Here is a 13,518-nt window from a genome sequence, read left to right as displayed (position 1 = left end):
AGGAGCTCCAAACATCATTAATCTCTGGTATTTACAATCAAACCTGATCTTCATTACCCTTGTAAAGACAAAGAATTGATTTCATTACATTGTACTAGTGGTCATGCATTAAGTGCTGTGATTGGTTTATTGACATGGTAAAAATTTGAGACAAAATTGTTGTACATTTAAATGGAGAGTGCCATCAAAGATTATTCAAGTCATTAGATGCATGAAGCTCCACAGCTACTTCATCTGAGTTTATTGTGCAGAGTGACTATAGCCTCTGTTTGTTCATAATACAAGTAAATGCAAAATAATGGTGTTTGGCAAAGAAAAGAACAAAACACAATGACAATAAACAGAAACACAACCACACTATTACCATTAGATGAAATAGTTGCGTAACAATCTGGTGCCAATTTTGTGAAGCAACGGCAGTGGCCTTTGAACTGTCAGCTTGTCTTCAATTTGTTTTGTTTTTTTAACAGTCACCATTGATGAAGTTTATCCAAGGAACTAAGATGGGGAACATGACAAAACTAAATATGAAACATTTGATCTCCTGTAAATTGTTTACAAGCAAAGCGGTCGCTTGTCTATGACCAAGAACTGCCGATTTACGTAAATTGTAGTCAGACTAGTTTAAGAGAAATCTTAGGAAGAGCAGCAGTACAGTAGAGCACATATATAAGTATGGTGGTGCAGTATCAACTGTCCACAACGGCTACCTCAGGGTGGCTGGGATGCTACTGCCCCCCACTGGCCAAAACACATGCAAAATATTAGCCACAAAAATCACTGAGGTGGCTGCAGTACAGCACACTTGCATTAATTTGTTCAGTTAATCATTAGCCCTGTCATTTGAGGAACTGGGGCAAAACAAAGACAACAAACAAAATAAAACATCAGGGTTTGACCCGCACATTTTTCCTTTCCAGAAGACACATTATACACTAAGGTATTACATAAAAACCTGTGAAATAACATTATACACATAGGTAGTAGGACAAAACATGTACAAATAAAAGGAATAAGAACCTCCATCTACCCTTGAACCATGCTTGGTTTGGGATTCCTATAAATTAATATAACTGTTCAGAGCAGCGAGGTTTGTGGTGGTGGTACCTTATACTGGCAAAAAAATCCATCAACTAATAAATGGATCTATTGGTTAGTAAATACTCAACAAGTTGAACCAGAGAGGAAGATTTGAGACAGTAAAATAAATACCTAAAAACCAGACAGTATACTCTTCAACTGTGATGCAAGGTTTATTCCTGCCATAATAAACCTCTATATTCATGGGTACAATTTCTCGTGAAACTCTTTAGCCATTCACCAAGATTATGATTTATAAATGGAAATACAAGCGTGCTGTTCTGCCTGGGGAAAAGAAAAAAAAAGAAGGAAAAAAACATCACACCTCATCCTCCCTTTCCTACTTGGGAATGTTTTCCACACTTCAGTTGTCCAGAAGGGAACGTTGTAAAGCCTCTTGCATCATTGTGTGCTCGTCTGTAGAGTAATCCTGTGCAAAATATTATGAAGCATATTAATTTCAGAGATGAATTGAGCAATCACATAGGTAGAGCATGAACTCACAACAAAGGTGTCGTATGAAAAAGTGTGTCGAATCTTCAGATGCTGGAAGAAGTCAGTACTCCTGTAGTTTGGATCCCCCCATGGCATCGAGGCACAAATAGGGCAAACCTATGAACAAGGAAGAAAACACTGATTCTTGTTTTAGCTGTTCATGAAGCGCGGATGATGCAGCTGCCTGAAGGACTTCTCACCACTTGCCGTGCATCACGGGCATGCTGGGTAGTGCAGTGCTCAACCAGGCCGTCCTGATCAAGGTTGTGGCAGTTGCAGTAAGGGCAGGTAAAAGTATATCGATTTGGCACCGCACTGTAAGGAAACAATTGAAAACAACCATGCTGCTTGATTTTCTTTTTCCAACTGTTTCTAAGCATAACGAATCCTAGTGGTGCCTGAGACAAGACTGAGCCAATTTAAGATATTTTTAGTACAAGGTATCATTAATGTTTTCAGTGACGCCCTACACACAATAGAATGTTCAATTCAATTTCACTATATTAAAGCTAAGACATAGTTCAAAACAATGGCACGATTACAATAATCAGAATTCAAATAGCCATTAAAAGGCTCCAAAAGTGTCAGTTTGATTACCCTAATAAGCCAAATACATTTGAAAAAAACTGAACAACACTCAGAGTAATATAATAAAAAAAATATTCACAGGCTCCTGTTTGAAAAAGTAAAATTACTGTGACATCCATGTGCATCATCTCTATGATTATACTGCCCCCAGATGGCCGAGTCGTGGACACCAAAAGGAAGAAATGAAAAGGAACTAATGTGACCAAAATAAGATACTGATACACTACGAATATCACGCTTGGGAATAATTTTAGTCATAAAATCACCAGCCGTACACCACTTTGTACACGAGATCAGCCCAGTTTGTGAGTGCACATTGAAGAAATTGTGGTATTTTGGCCTAACCTTACTAAAAAAATGCAAAACGTAGGATCTAACTTTTTTTTGATAAAAGGAGGGAGTCCACTGTTTCAATTTTTAAATAGTCATAAATCACATATTTTGTAGGTCACTCTGAACACAGGTAGAATTTTCTTGAATTTTAATGGAAAAGATGAAAGAGTGTGAGTGTTATAAATTACAGTTGTGCTCTATTTTGAATTACACTTTTATCAAAGGGCACCACTTTAAATTGCAATGTATGGATTTTATCCTAGTTACCAGAAATAGAGCACATGACCGAGACTGTCATCATTGGCATGGAGCTTAAAGGAATTTACCACTTCCTGTTCATACAAGTTTTTGTTATTCTTATAAACTCAAGAAGAAGAACCGTCACACTGATGGGATGATTTTTTTTGCACAAGAACCAGGGTTTAATCTTAAATTTGACTTTGGGGATTTATGTTTTTTTTTCCTGGTTGAGGATAGTTAATCCTACCTGTGATATCAATTGACTACATTTTACAGTAGGACTAAATTACATACCGAAGTAGTATTTTTACACAGTTCAATGTTGTATCTTGACCTGATTATAGCAGGCTGGCTTTGGGCAGTGGTCCTAACTCCTTCCTCAATGTACTCCTGGTATTTTGGACAAGAACCTGTGTGGGTTCTCATTTGAGAAAGGCCAACCTGAAAAGTAAAACAGCGCATTAGCAAACCACCCCTTATCAGAATCATATGAATAATAAACACCAACATCTACATGTATATAAACTTAATACTGTAATTTCTCATCCATACACAACTCCCCACTTCAAAACTCAAGGGTGTGTATTAAGAGACATCATAAAGCAAGGGTGCATATTTCAAAGAGATCTAACTGCCTGTTGATTTTGCTTTTTCTTATTCCTTCCAGTTTGCCTGATGATAAATTTTCTATCGACTTTTTTTATTCTTACCAGCATGACCATAAAAAAAGATCATAGCATACCTGAGCTCCACACCCTTTGCACGCTGCCACAGATGATCGGATGAGGGCCTCGAGCTCCACAGCTTTTGTGCAATGGCCAAGCGCGGCTCGGCACACTGCACACGCGGGTTTCTGTGGACGCAAACATTTCTGCAAACAAGTCTGGCAGAACCTAAAGGTTGGAAACAATAAAGATGATTAAAAAGATGATTTAAAATACCTTTTCAAGATGTAAACAGAACACATTTGAATAAAATGAGCCTATATCTTAATTATGAGACCTACACTCATCTGAAATATTGTGGAAAATATGTCCCATATCAAAGGTTAGCTCAGCCAGTTTTAATAATTAACTTGATTGCTCCTTTTTCTTTACATTTCTTTTATGAGAATTTAGGAGGGGTCATAAATGTAGTCTTATTTTCTTAACACTAAAAAAATCGTTTCGTGTTGAAAAGTAACATTAAAATTACAAGTAAAGTATTGTACAGCATTAACAATCACATAACTAAGACGCAATAGACTTGTAGTCCTTAATGGATCGTGTAATAAACAAGTGGAGGAATGAAGGACTACAACTCCCAAGTACTGTCTTTGATGTAAACAAAACCGAGACTGGTGTGGCAAACTAGCGTTTAGCTAAAGAATCAAGTGGGCAGAAAAGACAAAGAATGTTCCTAACAGTTGATGTGTTCTAACTATAGTCGCGATAAAGGAAGAACGCCGTAGTGGAAACAGTTATTCTCAGATTTTCTTTACTCTTTAACAGGCATAAACGTAGGTTCAAAAACCGTAGACGGAAGAAAAAAAATCTTAAATGGTCACGCACACCAGTCATCAGCATTGTGCTAGGCCTTGAAAAAGAAAATGTTCCAACAAAACTAAGGCCGTAGTGAGTTAATGAGTCGATTAAACAACCACTTTATTTCCAAATGGTTTCCATAGACGACGCGTTGCTGATGGGAGACGGCGTCAACGAGAATTGCTGTCAAGCGGGGACAAATATTACTTACGTGTGGCCGCACTGTGTTGTGACCGGACTGTCAAATATCTCGAGGCAAACGGGACAAAGGAATTCGGACACATCGCCGCTCGTGTCGGAGACGTTTTTTTTGTGCTGTGTAGCACTAAAGCCTCCTAGCATCGCCATTTCCTTTCTCTTCACTGTGTTCAGTTCTCCAACAAACCACGTCATAATATGTACTCATGTGAAAGGGCGGAGCCTACTGCTTAAACAATCATTCGGAATCACATAAATTGAAATCATTTGACAAATTTCCGGTCAAGTTTTCCATCTAAATAAAATGATTAATACGTAATGCCATTGTCATTAGCAGAATGTCATGTTCTTCGATTTTTAATAATCATAATATTAGCAAATTCTCTCAAAATGACAATACACTCGCTACGAAATATGTGTTGCTCAAACGTTTGCAAAACCAAAGACAACATCTGCGTGTTTTTTTTTTTTTTTCGGGTGACATTTTGTTTTTCGCATAATTTCCGGAAATTTGACAAGCAGTAACAAGCAGGAAAATATAACAAATGTAGTGAAGTTACGAACGTAAAATGAGGTATCATTTATTTTCTTTTTTTTTAATCTGAGCAAATAATTATGTTAAAATAGGCATCAATAATCCCACACCATAGAGTAGTAGTACTGCGTTTTACTCTCACATAGCGTGTAGACACGCCTGTCTTCATACAGCACGTGAGCACAAACATATCTAATTAGAAGTGTAGATTACACCAGCGTGCATAGCTGCCGCACTAAGCGGCGCGCGGACCAAATTGTTTGCTGTCAACATTTGGAAATAAATCATCGTTTTTTTTCATGATGCTTTTCAACTACATAACAAGTCTAATAGATGGGTTGCATTTTATGTGAGTATATGGAAAAAAGTATTTTTTAACAAATATTTTGTATTCATATTTCGTTTGTTGTGACTGTACATTTGCACACTTTTGCACCCGTATGTAACGGAACAAGCGCTTGCTTGTTTGTTTTTGTCGATTCAATGTATGGAATGCACTGACAACATTGCCCCTACTAGCTTAGCGTTCATCAGGCATGCAGTTTAGAGATGCGTGTTGTATATCAGCCTACTGTTTTGAATCTCTGAAGTGAGCCAATGACGCTGCATTGTTGCGCATGCGCTGTGAGGTGATGGGAATTTCCAACAGCTGAGCAGGTTTCGATAGCTCCGGCTAACACTTGTGTAAGGTAAGATGGGCTACTGCTGCCGGTCTTTCTCGATACGATGCCGAATCGAACACTATTACACGAGAACCACCCGTTGATCATCAATTACTCCTGTAATTAATACCAAAACTTCATTTATTTTGCCGTAAAGACTACCCTGGTAGCTGTAGCTAATCAGCTATGGTGAAATGGGCGTTCACTGATTTCGCGCATTGGGGTTCCTTCTCGCACTACGTGATTTTTATTTTTAGGGGGTGAATTAATGATGACGCGGACGTAATTAAGTGATAAATTCATCACGGTGTCAGATTGGATGGAGCAACGATGCGGGATGGTTCCGGGGATAGTAATGCTAGCTTTCTCGCTCTCTTTCTCGTCAGATCGCGTTCAATTGGTCAGTGGGTGTGTGGACTGGAATAACCAGATAACTAACTAGTCACTGCGTACTTCATCTTCGTTATTCCAAAAACCCATTTGAAGATTGCATCCTAATATCCAGTCGCAAATTGTGTATGCATAAGATACATTCACGTTCGATTTTGAGTAAGTCTTAGTGCCTTTTTAAATTTGGGGGCGAAATTAAAATCAATCACGATATTATGCATGAGTGCAAATTTCTTGTTGTCTTTCTTTTGTTTGTGTCCCTGAAATGTTCTCCTGTCGCTTTACAGCTCGGAGCTGACTCAGGACAATCAATCTGTTTGGAAGCTTGACTTGGTGAGTGCCAGTGACCTTGGATCACGTGCTGTTTGCAACGAACAGACAAAAACATTGCGTAAACAAACAGCAAAAAAAAAAAAGCCTGTCAACCGTAATCTAAAACGACATTGGCCAGTGTGTCAAGTCAGGCTCTAAGCCCGATCACAGATGACCAGAAGACATCCATGCAGCCTACAGCTGACCTGCAACTACTGAAAGCACCATCGCTTAAGATGTGGTGCTGAGCGTTGTTTCTTTTTCACTCCACCAACCACGTCAACGTTGAAGTTGTGCTGCTGCACAGTGTGTTTTGGTGCTCCATGATAATGCTTGAATGTCACATCTTTGTGCATAATATGCAAAGAGAGTGATGCACTCTCAAAAAAGCAAATCATCTGACTGTTAGTCTGCTGCATATAATGGATGCAAAGTTAAAAGAAGACTTGTTCCGGAGATATGTGGGGGCACTTGAACGACGCCTTCATGATGGAGGGGAAAAATATGGAATAGGGAATTCGCATGAGGGAGACAATGGCAGGCACAAGGACAGCGAGGCCCTGCTTTCTACAGCTACAGCACTACTTGGAGCCTATCAGCCAGATCCAGGACAGCGTTTCCGCATGGTGCGTTTTTATGAAGTGGTGGAGGGTTCGCTGCGCTGCCAAAGGGGAGGCAATCTCAGGAGCCTGGAGAGGGCATTCCACACTCTGGAAACCATATGCACAAATCTCTTACTCTTCCCCTGGAAGAAAGAGTTCAGATGTATAAAGGTAAGTTTATATCTCTTGAGGTTGTTTTGATCCTGCGAGTCAGGGGTGGGCAAACTATTCCACAAAGGGCTGCAGTGGGTGCAGGTTTTCATTCCAACCCATAAAGAGGACCCCCTCACCAATCTGGTGTCCTATAAGTGCAGTCAGTGGAGTGCAGTCAGGTGCTTCTTGTTTTCTGCAGAAATCTCATTGGTTAAACTCTGTGCTGGATCGGTTGCCGCAAAAACCTGCACCAACAGCGGCCCTCGAGGACCGATTTGCTCTGAGTGAAGGCTCTTTGAAACAATTATTATGAGTGGAGCATTTACAGGTTTTTAATATTAGCATTCAAACAACTATATTCATCACATTAGTTAGATGGATGAAAACCTGCTCCAGAGTGCTTAGGACCTTACACTTGGATAGAGGATATTCTAACATGATGACAAACTTAAGCACAAAAGCTACACAGATAATATGCAGTTTCAAAACAACTCTAAGTACTGCTTGCACATTTGGAAATTTGAGAATTCCTAACTTTTTTCAGTCCACTACACTTTTTCATTTTTTTTTGCTTCAAATGCTTTTTGGGCCGTGAGAGATACATTTTGATTAAATTTTTTTTTATGTGCGAACGTGGATCCATCAAGCTGTCTTTTTTTCTTTCAGGCTTTCACTGGCCCATATGTGTACCACCTAAAATCTACAATTTCCGATGCTGAGCTTCGCTCTCTAATGCGCACAATTGGCTACACCTGTGACCACGATTCACAGTTTTATTTCCAGGAGCATCCAGGAGGCCCGGGTCATCTACGCCAGTTGTCTTTCGAGCTCTTCCTGGCCCAGGCCGAGTGTTGTCTTCTGGGGGAGATAGTGGCTCTGGCTCGGGGTTCGGCTTCAGAGTTGGAGGCCTTAGAGCTCCGCCGGGGTTGCAGAGATGACGCAGCTGGCTGTGCCGAGGCGCTTCGCAGACGTGACAGCCTCGGGGCGGACATGGCTCGCCTATCTGTGCAGCCGCTAGACATCGAGAGACCCCATGCTCACCACCTGAGGCGAGGTAGCCGACCGTCGAAGTCTGTGGACGTGACAGATGGGGCGGGTCACTGGCACGCAGCAGTTAGCAAACCGATCCTGAAAGCCTCATTGAGTCTGAGGAAGGAGCCTGTGTTTGTGGATGCTGAGGAAGATATGAAGGATGAGATCATTAGACCTAACACCTCAGCGTCTCTTTTCTCCGTGGCCGCACTTCCTTCATACAGCCCCATTGCTGATTTCTTCCCCACACAATCGCCAGCCGACGCGTATACATCCTATCACCTTTCGTCTTTGGATGAGATCGACTTGTACACGGAAAGGGGTGGGGGCAGCGCCGGTGGGAGACAAACACCCTCGCGGCCCCCTTCCAGAGAGCCCCGAGACGGGTGGCTGCTCAAATCCCACGGTAGTGTGAAGTGTCAGGGCTGTGGGTCGGGCTGCTCGACGGTGGCCCCTTGCCAGCGTTGTGACGTGATCCTGTGCTCGACGTGTCATGACATTGAGCCCTCCCCGTGCTGTAGCCTGCAGGAGTACCACGCAAAATCAACCCGACCAATAGATGGATACATACCTGTGAAGGAGAAGCTTTCCGTCTACTCAAACACTCACTCCCACTCCCATCTCCACCCACACCCGCTCACACTGACCCATTCGCATACTCACTCCCATCCTCACCCCCACGCGCTGGACAAGTCTTTGTTGTCCACTAAGCTGTTCCCCACTAAGTCCATTGCCTTGACTACGCCAAAGGCAGGCAGCGGTGAGCGCATGAGCATGGGAGGATCAAGATGTGGCTTTTGCAACAACCCTGGTGCGTCTCACACATGTGTCACCTGCTCCAAGGTGTCATGTGACAAATGCATTGGCTTGTACGCCAAGGATATGTGCACGCGCAAGAATCCCCAGCACAGATTTGTGCCCAACCATCAACTCAACTTCAAATCTGGCACCATATCTCACATGGTGTACCGATGATGCAGGTAGACTGAAGATTTGGTTCCTCGCTTTTAGCCCACCTCCTTTAAACGGCACCATCGCCATGCACTGTTTCTTTGACTCTGCTGCACCTTTTCGGAACTTGCTCCCAACTCTTTTTAAACTCCTAATAGCTCATTTTCTCTCACTGTTGGTAGGGCAGATTGACTGTTTTGAGTTCATCTAATATACTACTACTACGACGACTACTACATTTTGCCTTGCTACCTGCTAGTCATGTGATTATTATAGTGCTTACCCAGTTCCTCATTTTTGCTCCCTAAAAGGGAACCTGGAATTAAAAAGTTGAATGACTTCTCACCTAGAATAATGTCCAAAATGATTTATACTTGTAAGCTGAGAAAAAAAATCAGATACTATATATATGTATATCTCTATATATATGTATGCATATACATATATGAAAAGAAACTATATCATGTATGTGTGTGTATATGTGTACTGAAAAGACCAGACATTGCGTGAAGAAAACTTTTATGAAAACATGGTGAAAAAAGATACACTGGAAATTAGTAACACAATAGTTTATATTTTAAAACTAGAATTATTTAGTGTGAGAGTGTTAGATTAAAAAAAAATGCTTTTAAGGATTAAAGGGAAGTGCAGTATCTCGAAGCGCCATTTTGAGACAATGATCCGATGCCATATTGTTTTCATGAAGTCATGCCTTGTAAATGGCCAACCCCCAATTCCGTCCATTGTTCCCAGCAGACTGTTTTAGTGCTGCTGTTGTTATTATACTGGTGGATTGTTTGGAGCCCATTCATCCCACATTTCAGGATGCTACAATTCACTCACTAGATCAGAGGTTCCCTGTCAAGTCTCAGGTGGAGTCTCAGCAAGTGTCTGGGCCACAAATCAAATGCATGCAGATTCTCTTCAAGCATACAAAACTTGTTTTAAACAGTATCTAATGTGAACGTTTTGTCATGCTTTTTGTCTACCTCAAACTCCTCCAACCAGTGTGACTTTCCAGTCTTTTAAATACCTGAAATGTTGGATGTGTTGTATTTCCTATATATGCCAAGCGAGCTTTCCCTCTATCCTTCCCTTTGGGCTCCCAACAGTGAAAAAAGTCAATTTGCATGATAGATTTGGCACATTTTATGCTTTGATGCAAAACCTTCAAGGGGGAAATACCCCGTGCGTGCACAATGGGCAGTAGTGCCCCAGAACACTGAACAACCACCCGAGTTCCTAGGAAAGCTGTTCAATAGGATTCTTTTATTTTTTTTTATTTTTAAAGCAACTTTTTCATTCACACCCAACATTCTTATGGCAATTGTGGTTGAAACTGCATGTGAAATCAAACACGTGTTAATGTAATTCTGTACAGTGTTGCAGCAGTGGAGGCTTAAAGATGCTTCAAATGTCACAGAGGCTTGCAGTTAAAGGGTTATCATTGTTTTACCATCCATTTGTGTTCAGATTGAACAGTCCACACACGCAAAAAAAAACCCAACCAAAAACATCATAACCCTGCTTAGTTAAATCTGACCATCAGACCATTGATGCATTTTTCCTTTTTACTGTGACCAGCAGGTGGGCATTTATATTCTTATTGTATAAAAACCAGCACAGACAGTCATTTGAACCTATTCAGTTTTAAAAGAAATGTGCCACAATGTGTTTATTTTTTGGCGGGGTGGGGGGCGGAAGAACTGCCGCCAACAAACACTACTTAATTGTGACTTGATAGCTGCTGCCCTACATTGAGAAAATGTCAATTAATAGGAAAGGAAACTGAATGGCATCTTTGGTATTGAGTCTGCCATATGGAGGGTGCAGTATTCTGTGCTGCTGAGAGATGGCATCATCTGCCCAAACTGAAAAATATACTTGTGTAATGTTGCATACGCGTGCCGTCACCCCCCTCTTTGTATTGCCAATTGTCCAAATTTGGTTGAAAACTAGTACAACATTTGAGCAGAAACCTAAGCACATTAAAAGTGTCGGAAAACGGCATAGAGCAGTTGTTTCCGCATGCCATTGCAAGTTTAAAGGAGCAATGTTTTATGCTCGCATACACAAATCGTTCCTGATACAAGTCATGCCTCACTGAGGCAATGCCAATGAACTGCTTTCCTTCAAAAATCCTCAAGACTTTAGTTTTCTCATTTAAATACAGTGTGCTCAGTTCAGCCAGTGCTTTCTTTAATGCAGTTTCTAGGTTGAGTTTATAGTTTGTTTTCTGGCAATAATCTTTCTTGGCTGCTATATTCTGTTTAATTGCCTTGCAATCATATCTGCAATTTCCATGAAGTAATTCCTGTCATGTACCCAATGGAAAAGCCTGCGAGCGTGGCATCACCACAGTCCGTCTGATTGCGCTCTATCTGTCTGTGTTGGCAGTAAGCCAGGTGTGATATATGAAGTCATTGTTTACCAGAAGATATTAGTTTGGTTTAAGGGCATGTTTGTTCGAACACGTTATGTTTTTGTTTTAAAATGATGAGCTTTCTGTTTGTTGCCCCTCAACCCTAAAAATACATCAACAAAATCAGATGCTCCTGCCTCTGCTTGGGTCTTTTAAGATGAATCACCTATTATGTCTCAAGTGATCTTAGGAAATGTGCAATCTTTTTTCTTTCTTTTTTTCCAACAAAGCCTTTTAAATGTTATTTAATATTAATCATACATTATATATACGTACACTGTATATTCAGTTGTTCAGCTGTTGTCATTGTGAGTCATACCAGCAGAAAGGTGACTTTTCGAAGTGTTGCAAATGCCATGACATTGCCAAATGAAGAACAAATGATAAAATTCTGAGGTCAGCCCTACATGTGTTGTCATTGTTCTATTTAGTAAAAAAAAACATGGTTTTGCTAAAGTATAGACCCGTCTCTAGATGGTAAAAGCTTTACTTAGCGAGCCAATCTAAGTCAATAAGTGCCCTGGTGCACCATCCGGCGCAATTTTGAACAGCAAACTGATCATTTAGGTCACAAAAGGGCTAAACAGCTTTCAGGACTGCTGCTGTGTTTGTTGAAGGAAAATGTCTGCAGTAGTTTACATTTATCACAGGACATGGATTACTGATTTTGGACAAACACAGGCTTTGTTATTATGTGGCATGAAATTGCGCATTGGGCCATCCGAACACTATTGGTTGGAGGTCGACACTCCCTTTACCTGTGTGTGTGCGTGGTTCTCCTACTGATAAGAACTTAAAAACTGGTATTACTGTTGGACTGCCCTAACATTTCCAATGTTTTTTGTCCCACTCTTGGCATGCTTTCTGTAAGTCCACACCCATGCCTCTGTCCCTTCACCCATTAAGACCTCACAACCCCCTGTCCATCCACGCAAATCTGGTGGGAAGGGAAAATAGCCAAAATTATGAATTGGTGAAAATATCTGTAAATGACTAAATCAAATGTAAATGATATTTTATAAGATAATTTAATGAATAAATCCCAGGAAAAAAGTGGTTCTTGACTCTTGTCTTTGTTTGAATGAGTTACATGTGGAGAAATGTTTATAGTATTCTTATGATTCATTTTGCCACCTAAATGAGTTGTTTTTAAACAGTGAAGACTGCATAACATTTTTGTTGGTGACCAGCAGGTGGCGTAAAATACCCACAGTCTGCAAAAGTAGTAATAGCATAGCGATATCTGGCTGACTTGTGTCAGATGGTTTCACTTTAATCTGCTTTTCAAAGCCTCAAAATGCAATAAACCAAAGTTTATCACAACATAGTTATTTGAACGCAAGTTGTAACTACATAGTGACCTAAAGTGAATGCATAATTAATTAGTGCTGTAGAGCAAATTATAAGCAGTCCATCAAGGTGATTCCTTTTTAGCTCCGTGAAGGATTTATGTGGCAGGTTTCACCTAGCACAAGATGCTATTTTGAAATGCGCATATGCTCAGGGTAAACATGCAGATGTTTTTAAGCTCACTGTGTCTAAGCGAATTAAATGCTCGAAGTTATCATTCGTGAACTGTAAACATACATACAATAGAATTGTTACCCCTGCCAAGTTGGTAAACATGATTTCATCTCATTTTCTGAACCGCTTTATACATATATATTTTTAAAAAATTTGCCAGAAGGATTGTTTTTAAAAAATAATGTACATGAGGGTCTGGGTGTGAGGTATATTCGAGAGGATCTAACGCTTAAAAATGTTGAATCATTTAATTATGGATTTAAATACTAGTAATGATAATGTTGTTTTTATATGACTAAAGAACACTGGCCTTGGTGCAGATTGTGGCCCTCAAAGTCTTTGTTGGGGCTTGGCGCAGCTGTAATTATCTGCAAGGACGGAATTAAAGAGATGGACATCAGAAGGACTACTGGCAATGATCGAAATTCAATGTGAGTGCCCATCTGAACGTGCTGCATCCTCGTCCTCGGGGTCAAGT

General features: G+C 40.6%; 2 protein-coding genes across 5 annotated transcripts; one reads left to right on the top strand and one right to left on the bottom strand.

Moving 5' to 3' along the window:
- Positions 1-226: 226 nt before the first annotated feature.
- Positions 227-4,660, bottom strand: rnf114 (ring finger protein 114). The gene is made up of 6 exons (XM_077608316.1): positions 4,471-4,660; positions 3,479-3,629; positions 3,071-3,177; positions 1,776-1,890; positions 1,585-1,692; positions 227-1,510 (listed from the first exon to the last, which is right to left on the bottom strand). Exons 1-6 carry the CDS (start codon positions 4,650-4,652, stop codon positions 1,445-1,447), a joined length of 729 nt encoding a protein of 242 aa, XP_077464442.1. The 5' UTR covers positions 4,653-4,660; the 3' UTR covers positions 227-1,444.
- A 519-nt stretch (positions 4,661-5,179) lies between these two features.
- Positions 5,180-12,572, top strand: spata2 (spermatogenesis associated 2). Of its 4 annotated transcripts, none has more exons than XM_077608313.1 (3): positions 5,180-5,341; positions 6,332-7,129; positions 7,778-12,572. In XM_077608313.1, the coding sequence occupies exons 2-3, from the start codon at positions 6,779-6,781 to the stop codon at positions 9,116-9,118; spliced, it is 1,692 nt and encodes a 563-aa protein (XP_077464439.1). In that variant the 5' UTR covers positions 5,180-5,341; positions 6,332-6,778; the 3' UTR covers positions 9,119-12,572. The 4 variants fall into 4 exon arrangements, with proteins under 4 accessions (XP_077464439.1, XP_077464437.1, XP_077464440.1 ...); XM_077608311.1 differs by lacking the exon at positions 5,180-5,341 and adding an exon at positions 5,497-5,681; XM_077608314.1 differs by lacking the exon at positions 5,180-5,341 and adding an exon at positions 5,675-5,773.
- Positions 12,573-13,518: the final 946 nt, after the last annotated feature.

The sequence above is a fragment of the Stigmatopora argus genome, chromosome 1, assembly GCF_051989625.1.
Source record: "Stigmatopora argus isolate UIUO_Sarg chromosome 1, RoL_Sarg_1.0, whole genome shotgun sequence".
NCBI lineage: Eukaryota > Metazoa > Chordata > Actinopteri > Syngnathiformes > Syngnathidae > Stigmatopora > Stigmatopora argus.
The sequence above is the reverse complement of the archived record's forward strand: the minus strand, read 5'-3'. Positions and strand labels throughout refer to the sequence as shown.

What these genes read in the sequence shown, in the direction of transcription:
- rnf114 (XM_077608316.1), bottom strand. Translation starts at nt 4,652, where the DNA reads ATGACGTGGTTTGTTGGAGAACTGAACACAGTGAAGAGAAAGGAAATG. An exon ending in AGCCAGCCTGCTATAATCAG is followed by an intron (nt 1,891 to 3,070) that starts GTCAAGATACAA and finishes GTTTCCTTACAG; the next exon opens with TGCGGTGCCAAATCGATATA. An exon ending in CCCGTGATGCACGGCAAGTG is followed by an intron (nt 1,693 to 1,775) that starts GTGAGAAGTCCT and finishes CCTTGTTCATAG; the next exon opens with GTTTGCCCTATTTGTGCCTC.
- spata2 (XM_077608313.1), top strand. Translation starts at nt 6,779, where the DNA reads ATGGATGCAAAGTTAAAAGAAGACTTGTTCCGGAGATATGTGGGGGCA. An exon ending in AAGAGTTCAGATGTATAAAG is followed by an intron (nt 7,130 to 7,777) that starts GTAAGTTTATAT and finishes TTTTTCTTTCAG; the next exon opens with GCTTTCACTGGCCCATATGT.